We start from the raw sequence: 14,890 nt of genomic DNA, 5'->3' as shown, positions 1-14,890 counted from the left end.
GCCATCACAAGTCTTGAGTTATTTTGATTTGGCTTATAATAGCATTCCGTGTTTTAAGGCGTGTGCTGAAAGTAAAAAACCTGTCTTGGTGAAATCCCTTCTCCACCCCAAGCATTCTTATTAATTTAGTCATAATCAGTTTCCGTGTAGCCATTTTGTTTGCAAACTATCGATGTCACAGTGACAAACTCGTGTGCACACGACTCCTGCCACGCTTTTATTTTGGTGCCCCTTTCTTGGCTCTCTGCTGGGCCCTCTCTGTCCCCTCTTGAACCCCCTGCAGCCAGACGATAAGAGCCCCGTGGCAGCTGATAGACCAGGGGCCTCTGGCTGGCCTCTCTCTGTCAGAGGAACTCTCCCTTTCCATCAGCTCACAGCTGATACCGCAACAAAGGCCACGTTTTGGCCCATGCCATACAGCAACAGGCGTCATGTGCGTCATTTGCTGTTTAAAACTGTGCGGCAACCTTTTCGTTGTTGTGAATCCTTTACTATTGATTGTATGTTTTGATTGCCTCCAAACTCACTTGGGATAAAAGAGTCTGCTCCATGTCTAGATGTGATGCAAATGATGTAATATATTTACTTCATGATATTTGTATGTATTATGTTATAATAACGAATCATGCTTGATCCCTGTCCAGACCTTACTGGGGCTTCTTCGGATGTTATGGTCCAGTCCAACAAACATGTTCAGATTATGTTCGGTAAAGAGTTTATAAAAGTAATCTCTGATGTTTTTTGTCAGTGAAAAGTGATTTGTCAGAGGAAATGTCAAACTCAAATGCACATTGAAAGCCAATAAGGCCTTATCCTCATAGGGTGCGATCTACGACGGTAACGAGCTGATAACCCTTACCAGTTAGAACATTGTGAACAAAGGATAAGAGGATAAGATATTTTCTAGAGCAAGCTCTGGGTTGATCTGTATGTAGACTTAATCAACACAGCTGCAGAGATCTGGAGTGTCCTCTTTGCATCTGGGATATAGGTGACCTGCTGAAAAGTGACTGCAGGTGGAGCGAGACTTAGAGAAAGAAAGAGAAAGAGAGAGAGAGAGAGCGAGCGCGAGAGAGCGAGCGCAGGAGAGAGAGAGAGAGAGAGAGAGAGAGAGAGAGAGAGAGAGAGAGAGAGAGAGAGAGAGAGAGAGAGAGAGAGAGAGAGGGAGAGCGAGGCAGAGAGCATTGCATTGTATTGTATAATTAGCTGAATTTCTTTATCAAGGTGTTAGGGACAACAGAGTCTTGTTTGTCCTCAACAAACCCTGGTCCGCTCTTCAGCCCTGTTTTGCCCTTAAGCGCTTGGCCGTCCCTCACACTGGGTCCTTACAAGGCTAGAGCAAACAAGGCCTGGGAGCAGTGTCCTTGGCACTGGTGCACTGGAAAACAGTACGGGACGGACTATGCTATTACTGGTTTGGGAGAGAGGGGAGAGGGGAGAAGGAAGAGTGGAGAGAGTAGAGAAAGAGAGGGGAAAGAGGAGAGGACAGTCCTGCTTTCACACTCGAAAGTGGCCTATTTTAAACCATCCCCACGGATTAAGATTATCATGGATGATGAGAGTTTATGTTTGCAGCAAAGATAGTCATATTTGCTTCTTCTCTGCCATATGGTTAAACTGATGAGCTCATATAGATAGCACTTATAGCAGGTCTAATCTCCCTTGTCAAGTCTGGATTCTGGATGGAAAATGAACCACCATGCTCAGTTGTGTTTCTCAACTCGACCCAAAATGAACTTGTCCTATGACTAAAATGACACTGTTTAATCTATATTAAACCCTTAAATGTTGACCATTTCTTGGGTGGAAGGTGAGATTCAAATGAATGTTTGAATTGATTATGACGGATTAAAAAATATGTAGGACTCAATAAATCCTATTTCCCCGCAGGATGACGCGTTGGTTAACGTGATACGTTGGTGTGCATAATGCTCAATTCTAATTTTTTAACTGAACAGACTCGTACTCGTCAAATAGAAGATGACATCAATTCGTCTCAAACAAGACAAAAATAACAATCTCTTGGTTATATAAATGACATTCATCGTAATTTGTACAAATATGTAAACTGCTCCGATAAGATACATTGGGGATGTAGCTCAGTGGTAGAGCGCATGCTTTGCATGTATGAGGCCCCGGGTTCAATCCCCGGCATCTCCAAGGAACTATTTTTCCCACAATTTTTGTTTTAATCTTGGGACATAATTTATTGTATTCGGTAAAACCTATTGTACAAAGCTATTTTTTTTTTCGTAAATTTGCATTTCCTTTATGGGGAATAGGGTATTTAAATAAGAAAATAGGCTATTCTTCAGATTCTTCTGGAAATAAACCCCCCAAACTGTATGATTAAATACAGTAGGCCTACTAGCCAACTACTTAGCTTTAATAATGTAATTTAGCACACGCATTTTGCATGGTGTGCAGGTTATGCAGGCTATATGCTTACTGGTTATGTTCAGTAAAAAATTGACCATAAAAATAATGAAGGGGTGGAGTTTGTTAAAGAAAAAAAATCGATGGCCCAGGCATGTCTATTAAGAAAGGATTGCGAAGAGCACCGCAAATGTACAGTAAGCTAAAATGGAAAAAATCTCTGGTGATCATGCATCAACGTCAGCTTAGATTCAGACAAGCCAGAGTGCTGGTGGGACACACTATCTAACCATGAAACAAGACTACTTTGAGGTCAAGCCCCTGCATGTGATGTTCCCTGTGTCCGTTACACGTAAGCCTGCTCGGGGAAGCACATTATGATCTAAAAATACTTTTTTACACAAACGCCACGCCACCTTTCCCTGTTCCAGTTCCATGCCTCACGATCCACACATTTCTGGACGGGGGGAAATGTCGTTTGCACGTGCCTCTGCCTCCTAAAACCAGATAAGACACAATCTCCCACAACCACTGTAATGAAACCTTTATTTATTTTAATAATACAGAAGAAGAAAGAAGAAAACCTACATAGATTAACAAAAACATCAAACAGGAGTTATGATTGTATGGTTTTTTACAGAGAAACAAACACTGTTTTAAAACACCTGTTTGCCTTCTGCTGTTGCAAGTATTGAAAGTATTGAAAACGAATTCAGCCTCTCTAAAGATTCCCTTTCTGAACTGAACCATGCTGGTTCTCCCCAGAAAAAGGACCTCCCTTCTCTACATACCTTGCAACAAACCAAGGTAAATATGGTATTCTTCTTTCCAGTGAGGTCATGTCTCTTACAAGCTTTGAAAGATGACGGTAGATCCATTTTTTTTAAAAAAGGGGTACGGACACATGGTCCAAAGTTTAAGGAAATGTTATGACTATATTTTAGGCCTTTAGTCTCAAACAACATTTGAAGAAAAATCATTATGAATGCAACAATTGGCCGTTATATAATGTGGTAATTGCCTGAAGTGGCAAAATTGGAATTTCATGTCTGGATAGAATGTATTTTATAAGTGGTCTACAGTACAACGGTGTAAGAACATAAAGTCAGTCTTCAGCTGATCCCACTCATTGTGGTATTAGGTTGCCCCCTGGTGGTTCATCACAGAAATAGTCCAGATTTCCAAACCATTTGGCTCACATATTTTTTTTACCTTTCAAATGTTGTTGTATGAGGCCTCTGATGAAGAAATCATCTTATATTTACGCTATAAGTACGTTTTTAGGAAATGTTATTAATTTTGCAACGTTGGCCCTAGCTGGGAGCAGAATTTCTGTATTTGTACTACTATACAAATATACAGAACAACTAGTGGATCAGTTGCGGGGTTGACTGCTTATTTAGACTCATAGCAGGATACAACAAGAATAAAAATCACACAACAGTCATATTTGAATAAAAAAATAATATATGAAATAAAAATACAAAACTGAATATCGTCTCATTCCCAGAGTTCAGCCATGTTTATTTGCTATGGTAGTCCCAGAAACAGTTTTTTCCTCTGAAAAGCAAAGACGGACATGACACTTGCTACATATGGTGGTTTTGAATCCATTAGTGCAATATCTGCCACATCCTCTGTTGATTTTCACTTGCATATGTGCGAATAGGTCAGTGCGTGCTGGGGGATGTACAGATGGCCTCTTGGTTGGGACCCCGTTTAGTGACCCCCCATCACCTGGGGATGGTCTCTTCAGTGCATTCAGAGGGCTCCTTGATGTTACATTCTGTATTGCTGGGCTCCAATTGCCTGAAGATGGTTGCCCCGTCTTTGGTGTGCTGAGAGTTGTGTTCACCTGAAATGGATTGGAACAGAATCAATTGAGATACATGTCAACAAGTAAAAAAAGTCAAAATATAATAAACAGTGAAATAGCAGAGATGCATTCTTACCAGGATGAGAGAGGATGCTAGTAGGGCCTGATACAGTCTCTTCTTCATTATGTCTTTCACAGGCAACTTGTGAGCATTGCAGTCCCGCTTGTAGAGGAGCCAGGCTTTGGTCACAGCGAGGATAATCGCGTGCCAGAAGATGTAGACGTCCCAGCGGTGCAAATGAGTCCAACAAATCCACACTTCCCATGTATATGTTGTAAGCGAATGGATTTCTCTTTGAAATGAACCATCTTATCCTCAGAGTTGCACTCTTCCGGTACCACCTGCAGGCATTACTCTCTGAATGAATCAAGCCATGGTCTGAGTTTCCAGGAGTTTGTCTTTCTTTTCCGTCCCCGACACTTTCAAGTTGTTTACAACATGTAATGATGTCAACAGAGATTGGAATCTGTTGCGTGACATCAGATCAGAAACATGGGGGTACTGTGTGACTGTCTCCTAATACATACGGACTCCAGCCATCTGCACTAGGCCCATCTTCAGACACCTGCCAATCACTTTCTGAATATCACTTGTATCAGTATTTACAGATGTGCAATTCTTCTGAGAGTTGTACTCATTTGTGGATTTCATCAGTTCCTGAATCATGTCTTCTGACACAAACTTATAGAAGTACTCCATTGGTGTGTGGAGGGAAACCTCATCACTGGTGATATCTGGTCCAGAAAAATCTGTTGTGGTTTGCTGTCTTTTTTCTGTTATATTTAGCCAAAATGTATCCAGATAATATAATTCAGAAATGAAAAACACATCAATGTATCTCAGACACACACATCACTCGCACACACACATCACTCGCACACACACACACACACACACACACACACACACACACACACACACACACACACACACACACACACACACACACACACACACACACACACACACACACACACAGAGAGAAAGCGTTCCCGTCTTATGTCCTTTTACCGTGGATCAATATCATCGGAGTGACGTGGAGCTGTGCGCGATCGACCTGGAAGCAATACCTCACTGTGGTGGAACACAAGCTTCCCCTGCATTACAGCGCGGTCAGAAGACTCTGAAGCAGAGACGCTCTGGAGCAACAGCGCCATCTGCCTGCAGAGGCCGGCCTTTCTTCTCTCCGGTGTTCCCAGGTTCAGAGCTGCGATCGGGTGGGTGGAGGACACTTGCCTGAACGGCGGTGAGGTGCCTCCTATGGCTCTGGCACCAGAGACACATGGCTTGGAAGGGGAGCAGGTTGAGGAAGGTGGTGGCCCGCAGATGTCAAACGCTTGGAAAAGTGGCATGACATCCGGCGCTTACAAGAAGGAGACATTACCTGCTGCATGTGCGTGGTCCTGCGATCCCCTTTGGATCGAGAATCTGCGACGCCCTGCACTGACGGAGTGAGAGAGGAACTCAGTCATCCAGTCCTCTGTTCTTAAATGAGCTCTGGAAGAACAGAGAAGAGGGACTCACGGTCAACTCAGTTAAATGGTGAACACAGGGATCCCTGGCTTCAGAAGTTCAATGTTGTTTTTCTTCTTTCTACTATGCATTAGTTGTCATTTAAATTATAAAAGATAACAATAGTAGTGATCATGATGATTCACAATACAATGATGATTATAATGACGTAGTACAATTACTATTAAATACCGGTGGTAGGAGACATCGCATAGCATTCAAATAATTGTTCTGATTGGGATAAAATTGTGTTAATAAATAGTGACTTCAATTATATTGGATGCTACTTGAAAATGAAGAGACACAAAAATGTGTGTGTGTGTGTGTGTGTGTGTGTGTGTGTGTGTGTGTGTGTGTGTGTGTGTGTGTGTGTGTGTGTGTGTGTGTGTGTGTGTGTGTGTGTGTGTGTGTGTGTGTGTGTGTGTGTGTGTGTGTGTGTGTGTGTGTGTGTGTGTGTGTGTGTGTGTGTGCTACAAATTCGGTGCAAATTGGCCCAGTCGCACAGTGTGAGGAGGCTTGTTCTCTCAGAGGGCCGATGCCTCTCTTTTCTTCATCCTCATTATGAAGCACTGTTGATTCAGACATGCTCAGTGCACCAGGCGTACGCATTGAGCTCTCAGTCCCATTGGGGCTGGAGTTGTGTCTGCACTTAGGGCTAAGTGTGGTCAGAAGCATGTAGTCGGTAGGGTATTATGGCGGTGAGCCTGGAGACAGCTCTAAAACCACATCACCTGGGATCACGTTACAGGACATCCATACCGCTTTAAGACCATCACTTACCCCACACGAGCCAAGCTGCTCCATAACTGATCCAAACTTTGAACCGCTGAAGAAAGCATCTGTCGTCTCCTTGCCCGCCAAAATAGCAGATAAGGGGGAAGGGGGGTGGGGCGATTTTGTGGTGGAAAACAGCTTCTTGTTTTCACCTCAAAATCTGATATTGGATTTGATTAATTTGCATTTTAGTCTTGGTTCCATTGGAAAGAAAATAATAAGCCCCATTTTACTGTGGTTGTTTATCCGATCATTTTGATAATACGACAGGAAAATGTGCATGAATAAAATCATTGATGTTGATCCTATCCATGTAAGACATGTATTCCATTGGGGTTTTCTAACATGGTGCTTCTGTATGGGAGTGTACTCACTCCATACGAGCAGCTCTGCATTCCTGAAGGATAACCTTATCTCACCCCTGCTGGGCCTGCAGACATCTCCACCTACATGCATGCAAACAACAGAAACACATGGTGGCATCACACAAACAACCAATCCAAAGATAGATATCTGCTAAAATGTTAGCTTGCAAAACTCATTGGATGAAATCAGTAATACAAAGCATATTTACAAACTTGTGAACAACAAGGCAAGTTGTGGATCAATTCATTCATTCATTCTAATCCACTACTTACTTTCACGGTAGCTCTGGTAGACTTTGAACGCTGCACTATACTTTGATATACAATGATATTCTGAGAGTGGCCTTCCGTAGTAGAGGCTGGCAAAACACCCACCCTGCTTTACATTTCAATAACAGAAAATGAAATAGCACCACTCTCTGAGACAATAGATGGGCAATCACAGAATAGTCTGCTCTCTTTCACATTCAATCGGACACTGCAGAACAGGTCCTATCCAAATGCAGGTTCACAGAAGAACTCCTATACTGAATGGAAATGTGTCTTTGGAAAGGTGTCTGTGTGCAAATGAACTAATGATGATGCACTGCATTGCTGATGGTCGTTAGAAACAGGGTTAGGCTAGTCAGGTCAACCTAAATATGCAGCAAAACAAATCAAGGTTTCACGTTTAGCTGTGTTACGTTCTACAATTATGAAATGTTTTAGAAATAATCGATTTCATTCAAATAATTAAATGTCAGGCCACATAATGATTATTATAATTATTTTAACTATGAACCTTAATGAAAGGGTGTGATGGCCAATCTCAAGGCCCGTCACTGTGTGACTGGGAAGATGAGATGTTTCCTCCCTAAGGCCAGAGTAAAGAACATCTGTTCTAAGCAGAAACATTTCACATTTAATGTCCTGTCTGTCTGCATGTCATAAGGTCACCCAGACCATGTTAGAACACATAAAGGTCTCCCATTAGCACAGGAGTAGGCCTACAGACTATGTTCTAACAACAGCACATCTGATTTGGGTCCATTAGGAGTTTTTACCTCTTTCACCTTATTTCACTGCATGACAGGTGGATTTTCTAATGATATTTTCTTCTTAATTCTGGCACGGCAGAGTACGCCTTGCGTAGTTTAGCTTCGAACACGGTTATAACCTATTAGGCCTGCCACCATTCCTAGATCTAAAAACAGTTGTTGTCGATCTTTTTTGCATTGTTATTTTACATTCGAGCACGCCTAGCAATGCAGCCCATATTGTGTCATGCAGACTGACAGCAGCCGGCCTTCTACTTTCCCGTATGTCTTTGGTATTTGCCTTTTGTTTTTACTGCAGCCTTGCCCTCCACGACCCCCAGTCTGCTTGGCGTCGGCGTCAACCAGCCTCCTAACGATGTGTGAACTTTTGGGCATGCCGTGACATTCCACACGACCAGAACAATGGCGTCTTTAGACAGGTGCATAACGATTATCCCTTCCCGAGCTCACCACCATATATCTTTGATGTCGTTGTGCACCGCTAAAAATGGCCACTTATGGCCGCACCATTCCGTTCTAATTTGGCCCCAGACAGTGACTGCGACCTGATGAGATTATCCACACATGGCCAGACTCACACTAACAGATATAGGGGGGAAGCATCACTTCTTCGTATAATAACATTTTAAAGGATGTATGCATTCATTCTGCGTTTTGCATCAGGACTGCAACTTTTAAGATAACCAAATTCGGCAATTTATAGCCCTCATTGTTGAGAAAGCGAGTCCCTTTTGCTGTGATAGTAAGTAGACTACCTATTGACTGACTATACTGGCTTTCTCCAAATGTAGCTCTTTTCATTATTCAGAAAACGTTGTTAAAACGATCAAAATGGGCTTAACTAACGTTACCACTTAAAAGGAAAAGTAGGCCTGTCTTAAAAATGCCTCGGTAAATTCCAAACCATTCCATGCAGGAACATGTAGGCCTATGTGAAATATCGTATTATACTATAAAACTCCAAATACCAATGAATAGAAATGAGCCAGTGTGTGCGAAATATAATTTTGAGTCAAAGGAGTTTGTAACTTCATTGAGGTTGGCGGAGGTGGTAGACGACACCTCATGGGATCGACCTCCCTCCTGTCCGATCCACATTTGAGCCACGATCACAAAAGTCGCTTGGCTAATAAAGTGCAATTTGTAGAGCCGTGTGTGCCTACAGGCCATCCCTAAAACCGCCACCACGGGGGGTGGGGGTAACATTTCACGGTACCTTGGGCAGTGACGAGCTTAGAGTCCATCATATTGTTCACATCAGTGCGGCTCGTCGGAACCCTGCTGTGACCGCGTGAAGGAGAACAGCAAGTCATTCATTCATCCGAGAGGTTTCCCGTCGCGTGAACTGCTTTTAAAGTCATTATTGCAGTGCGTGCTCTTTTATGCAGCAGTGAAAGAACCGTGTGTGTGACCCTTAAACCCAACGGCACAGGAAGTAACAATTTTTCTCCCCATATCACTTATCTATTTTTAACACAGATCTATGGATCTAAAAACGTCACCATTCGTTTTCCTTCCCAAATAGTGGACAATAGTATGCACATACAGCCAATATAATCGGCTCTGAAAATAAATTAATACAAAGAGAGGCGTTGGTCAAGTGTAGTTTGAATCCAACAGATGACGCTGTAGAGCTCTTTTAAATTCATTGCAAATAAGTAACCATCAATGACTGTGCAGCTTGTATTTGACCAGGTAACATCAAAATAAAAATAAGAGGCACTTGCAAAAGAAAAAAAATATTGTAGCTTGGCTACTCCTATTTTAACTTTTTTTATTTGGATTTCTCACTTGAGTTGAATTGATACAGACACAAATGATACCAAAACACAAAATGTGTATCATTTAATTAGGCAACAACATTTCAACATTTTGGACACGTGTAGAACTTCACAGTCACTGTTTTCCTGAATGGGTGTCTTCGGGGCGGGGATTTGCGCGCCCTCCTACACACCCATCTACCCACCCACCCACTCGTCCCCCTCTGGTCACTATATGAAGGGGGGAACTTCACAACATCCAATTTAGAGTGCAACTTGTAGAGGTTTACCAGGCTGTTGACTCCGGGCTCTCTAATTGGGAAGCACCTTTGGAACCTACTGCACGCAGAAGTTGAGGCGTCGGCGTCCTCGTGCACGTCTTATTCCGGACTTGAGGAACAGCTTCTTGGATTTTTGTTCTCCTTTTTGTCTGAACAACATTACATTTTCAAAATGCCTCGGTCCTTCCTCGTAAAGAAGTATTTCTCCCACAAAAAGCCCAATTACAGTGAATTGGAATATCAGTCTGGTAAGTTAACAATTAGCCTACTGTTATCTGTTTTCTTATATATTAGCCTACCACATTTGGGTTGAATATCACTAAACCTAAGAACTTCCGTAAATTCGACTTCCGATCACTTTAATAATTTTATGTTTAACATTAGACTTCCCAAATCATGTTACAGTGGCATGCATATCTTTGTTTAAACAGAATCGATGTAGACTAAATGAGAACTGCTTCGATTTATCACGTGACGTCTATGTTGAATGCGCTTGACCGTAACGAGACACCAAGACAGAAAAAGAGCTTACCGTTTAATAAGATTAGCTGCTCATTTAGGTGAAGTAAAATCCACCTGACTCTTTTTTTTTTTTTTCTGCTTGCAGTCGTTTTCCCTCGCCACCCTCTGGCTGAACTCCCAACTGGGGCCAACAGTTCTGCCCTGACCTGCTACCCCGTAGGCCTGCTGTGCGGCGTGGACAACTTCCCTGGGGGCCTCGCCCCCGTGTCCCCCAGCACCCCCTCCTCCTCGCCCCTGGGGCCACTCGACCTCAGCAGCTCCCCCTTCAGCAGCAGCGGGGAGGAGGACGAAGACGGCGGCCGCACCTCGGACCCGCCCAGCCCTGTGGCCCTCCAGCGCGCGCACCACTGCACCCGCTGCAGCAAGAGCTACGTCAGCGCCCCCGCCCTGTCCCACCACCTCCAGTCCCACCACCTCCAGTCCCACCACCACCGCGGCGCCGGGGAGCCCGAGGTGCACGGCCTTCCCTCCAGCCAGCCCTCCGCCTCCGCCACCACCACCGCCTCCGCCACCATCCCTTCCTCCGCTCCGAGAGCATCCTTCCACTGCAAACACTGTCCCAAGGAGTACACCAGCCTGGGAGCCCTGAAGATGCACATCCGCTCCCACACGCTGCCCTGCGTGTGTCCCACCTGCGGCAAGGCCTTCTCCCGGCCCTGGCTGCTGCGGGGCCACATCCGCACGCACACAGGTGAGACCCTGATGGAAAAGTGTACTGTGTGTGTGTGTGTGTGTGTGTGTGTGTGTGTGTCGCCTCTTAGCAGTGTAAGCAAATGTTATTCTTTAGAGTGGGTCCTTTCTTGATAACATCACATCCTGAATGTATGCAGGGGAGAAGTGGGGGGGGTGAAGTCAATCCGCATCATCGCTAACTAATTTAATCAGGAGTGTGAGCTTTTATTTTTGCATATAGTTAGTGTAGACCCTGCATGTCATTAGAAAAACAAAGGGCAAATGGAAGGATGGGGCTCTGGGTGTTACCGCTTTGACGGCCTGTTAACGACCGCTCACATGTTCCTGAGGCCTACAACTAACTCCACCCCCCCCCCCCCTTCCCCGCCCAGGCGAGCGACCCTTCTCCTGTCAGCACTGCAGCCGGGCCTTCGCCGACCGCTCCAACCTGCGCGCCCACCTGCAGACGCACTCGGAGGTGAAGAAGTACATGTGTGCCACCTGCTCACGGACCTTCAGCCGCATGTCGCTGCTGCACAAGCACACCGCGTCGGGGTGCTGCCCGGCCCGGTAGTAGGACCAGCCCCTGCACAGCCCTCCTTCCCCCTCCATTCCATGCACAACCCAACCCCTGTCGTCCGTCCCCCACCCCCCCCCCCTCCTGGGTCGCCGGCCCTCTGGCTAGGGCTGATGGCCCCCTGTTTCTGGGCGAGCTCAGGACAGAATGTGACTCAGAGGACACTTGGTGGGGTGTTGGCCAGTGCTCAGCCAGGAATGAACTGAAAGGTTGTGTGTGTGTGTGTGTGTGTGTGTGTGTGTGTGTGTGTGTGTGTGTGTGTGTGTGTGTGTGTGTGTGTGTGTGTGTGTGTGTGTGTGTGTGTGTGTGTGTGTGTCTCTCTGTCTGTCGGGGGCAGCTGGACATCCAGTTAATTCCCAGGAAACCCCATTGGTGCCTGCCGGTCCGGGACTGTGGCCCTCTTGCAGCTGTGTTCATGTCTGTGTGCATACAGGGGATGTCATTCCTCTCCATACTCTACATACATGGCATGCATGTATATGAGCAGCTGTACGTGTGTGTGTGTGTGTTAAGACAGCTGTCTGTGTATTGTGCGCAGTGGAGGCGGGGTGCAGAGAGATGTGTTAGTTGTGGCCTGACGACAGGAGACCCTCCTCTCCGTGCGCCCCGGTCTTCCTCGCCTCACATTTTCCCTCTTCAATTTAACACCGAGCCGAAGATGGACACAATCGACCAAAGAAAACTGCCACGATGTACATCCCAACCTAACTGGAAGATTCGGTGCTTATACTGTATATGACTGGTTCTGAACCAGATTTTTACATGCCATTTTTTTTTTTATAAACGGGGAGATATAATTCCTGTCACTAGTGCCTTGTGTTTAAGCCATGTGTAAATAAAGTGTTTTTTTTAAAACCCTACTTCTCTCTCTATGTCCATTCATCGTGTTTCAACAGTTGTATTGTATCAAGGTTTACCAGCCAACGACTTCATTAGGCTCATTCTGACAGATTCTCAATGGCCAGGGAGGCAATATGAGTGTGCGTGCAGACCGGTTTGTGTAATGCTGAGTGATGCATGGAACACCTGCACACACCTGCCAGGCTGTCGTACCGCTCACACACGCTGAGCACATGTTGCTGTGGCGATGGGCAGTGAAGGCTCAGACTGGGAAAATAAAGAATCAGTTAAAGGGTCCAGTATCGCTAGTTGGATAGTTTGACATTTAGCAAGTTCTTAGGGTTGTATTGTGAGTGTGCGTGTGGGGGATTCCTCCGGATATCTTCCTGCCAGGGGAGAGGTCCCAGCTGGAGGTCGAGTCGAAGAGGGGGGGGAAGTTAATAAACTTGCCCTGCAAATGTGTGTATCTGGTGGGCAGCTACTGTCATTGTCCGTACAGCACACCTTCATTCTGCAGAGACTTTTGCAACAAGTTAGTATTTTAGCTCATACTGAAGAGTACCATATATGCAATGTTCTCTTCCACTGCTGTTTCGACAAACACACATAGACACACACATCAACGCCAGCTTGTATTGCTGAGGTAACAATGTTTTGCCTCCTAAGGCTCTTGAAAAGGTGTTGAGCGGTGGATGTGCGCCTGTGTGTGTGTGTGTGTGTGTCTGCATGTGTGCGCACGTGAGTCCGAAGGCTTTGGGGGATGCACATAGTCAGGGATCAGGTTGCATGAGTTAGCTTGTGTAATGTAAACAGTATCCCCAAAGATTCACTCACACAAACACAAACACACATGAAGATACTTGCAAAGATGCACACACTCACACGCACGCACAAACACACAAACACAAAGTTACACACACACACACGCACACAAACACGCACAGAAATAAGTGACGCTTGTACCAGTGGGGGATTTTCCTGTGGTGAAGTGGGAGGTGAGGGTGAATGACTCAAAGTAACAGAGGCAACCAGAGCCGACCAGGTTAGGGTATGGTAGGCATTTGACACTTTGACAGTGATTCACACATGCACCCTATTAAAGCTAGGGTAGGCCATTTCTAGTAGAAGCATTTTTTGTGTTGAAATGCTCTTGAATCCCGACTTGGTTGGTAAATTGTCTGGTCGATATGCACTTGTTCAACCAGAATCTCATTGGTAGGACAATCGCTGACATTCCATTCAAAAGGAAAAAAGTGCTTCTTAATCCAAAATGTATGCAGACACATAATCTAATACATTAGGCCTACATTACTGTTGTCATGTTGTCAGCTGTCCCATTGGACACTCGATAGGCTTGAACAGCACTAAAGTGATATTTATGCTAGAAGTTAGAGTAGAGTGCACTGTGGACGATTTAGTTTATTTAGAGACCACGTTCATATTCTTTAGAGTTCGTCGAATTTCAATCTACCAAGATTTACATTGGTTGACTACTGCCCTAATCCCGATACCGGTCTATAAATGAAATGCTAAAACAAAAAATGGCCTGCCTGTCTGCTTACCTACCTGACAGGCCTCCTGTGCGAACTCATTGCGCGTGATCAGAGGGAGACCTGAAGGGATGGATGGGATTTTTTCAGTTGGATACTTTTAAATTTGACGATGTGGCTAGTTCTCCAAATGTAGGTACAGATAGGTTGAAAGATAGTTTTGTCAGGTCGCGCTTTAACTTTTCCTATCCTGGCTCCCAGTTTGATGGTATGCTTGTATGATGGTTCTTTTCAGCTGTTGTGGATTAAAAGAGATTGCTAAATCACTAAATGTACTTGTAAATAAACCATAGCAAATACCTTGAACAGGATAGACCGTGGAGGGGTCTTTTTGGTAAGTTTAAAGCCACATTCAGACACCCACATTTCCTGCTAATTTCTCTCCATTTGAATGGTAAGGAAATGTGAGTCGTGTCATCTCGCCAGAGGGGAATATTTAGCTTTTGCGGTACGGTATGAGGCGCTCGATCACCCTGTAGCTTTGAGGCAATGAGATCAGTGGACCTGTCATCTGTTTAAGTGTGTGTTTCAATGTGTGTGTGTGTGTGTGTGTGTGTGTGTGTGTGTGTGTGTGTGTGTGTGTGTGTGTGTGTGTGTGTGTGTGTGTGTCATAGAATATCATATCGGCCCCGACAAACTGTTTTAATGTTCGCAGCGTCACGCATGTAACCCTGACTAATGTGGCATTCCTGGGCCATTAGTGACAGACACACAATACCAGCATCTAACAGAGAGTGAGAGAAAGAG

General features: G+C 44.8%; 1 protein-coding gene, 1 long non-coding RNA gene and 1 other non-coding gene across 3 annotated transcripts; 2 read left to right on the top strand and 1 right to left on the bottom strand.

Annotated features, from left to right (window-relative positions):
* Positions 1-2,088: 2,088 nt before the first annotated feature.
* Positions 2,089-2,160, top strand: trnaa-ugc (transfer RNA alanine (anticodon UGC)). The gene has a single exon. It is a non-coding gene; the product is annotated as a tRNA-Ala (tRNA).
* A 1,086-nt stretch (positions 2,161-3,246) lies between these two features.
* On the bottom strand, positions 3,247-9,807 carry LOC132455391 (uncharacterized). Its single transcript, XR_009525213.1, has 5 exons — positions 9,158-9,807; positions 6,914-6,985; positions 5,638-5,750; positions 4,329-5,539; positions 3,247-4,231 (listed from the first exon to the last, which is right to left on the bottom strand). It is a non-coding gene; the product is annotated as an uncharacterized LOC132455391 (long non-coding RNA).
* Positions 9,808-9,906: 99 nt separating this feature from the next.
* snai1b (snail family zinc finger 1b) lies at positions 9,907-12,613 on the top strand. Its single transcript, XM_060049238.1, has 3 exons — positions 9,907-10,230; positions 10,590-11,195; positions 11,569-12,613. The coding sequence occupies exons 1-3, from the start codon at positions 10,155-10,157 to the stop codon at positions 11,748-11,750; spliced, it is 864 nt and encodes a 287-aa protein (XP_059905221.1). The 5' UTR covers positions 9,907-10,154; the 3' UTR covers positions 11,751-12,613.
* Positions 12,614-14,890: the final 2,277 nt, after the last annotated feature.

This window comes from Gadus macrocephalus, chromosome 1 (genome assembly GCF_031168955.1).
Source record: "Gadus macrocephalus chromosome 1, ASM3116895v1".
NCBI lineage: Eukaryota > Metazoa > Chordata > Actinopteri > Gadiformes > Gadidae > Gadus > Gadus macrocephalus.
Note: the sequence above shows the minus strand (reverse complement) of the source record. Positions and strands in the feature narration are given on the sequence as shown.

Bases quoted from the DNA above. Each gene is read 5' to 3' on its own strand.
- snai1b (XM_060049238.1), top strand. From the start codon at position 10,155: ATGCCTCGGTCCTTCCTCGTAAAGAAGTATTTCTCCCACAAAAAGCCC. The intron at 10,231-10,589 runs GTAAGTTAACAA...TTCTGCTTGCAG, and splicing joins TGAATTGGAATATCAGTCTG to TCGTTTTCCCTCGCCACCCT. The intron at 11,196-11,568 runs GTGAGACCCTGA...TTCCCCGCCCAG, and splicing joins CCACATCCGCACGCACACAG to GCGAGCGACCCTTCTCCTGT.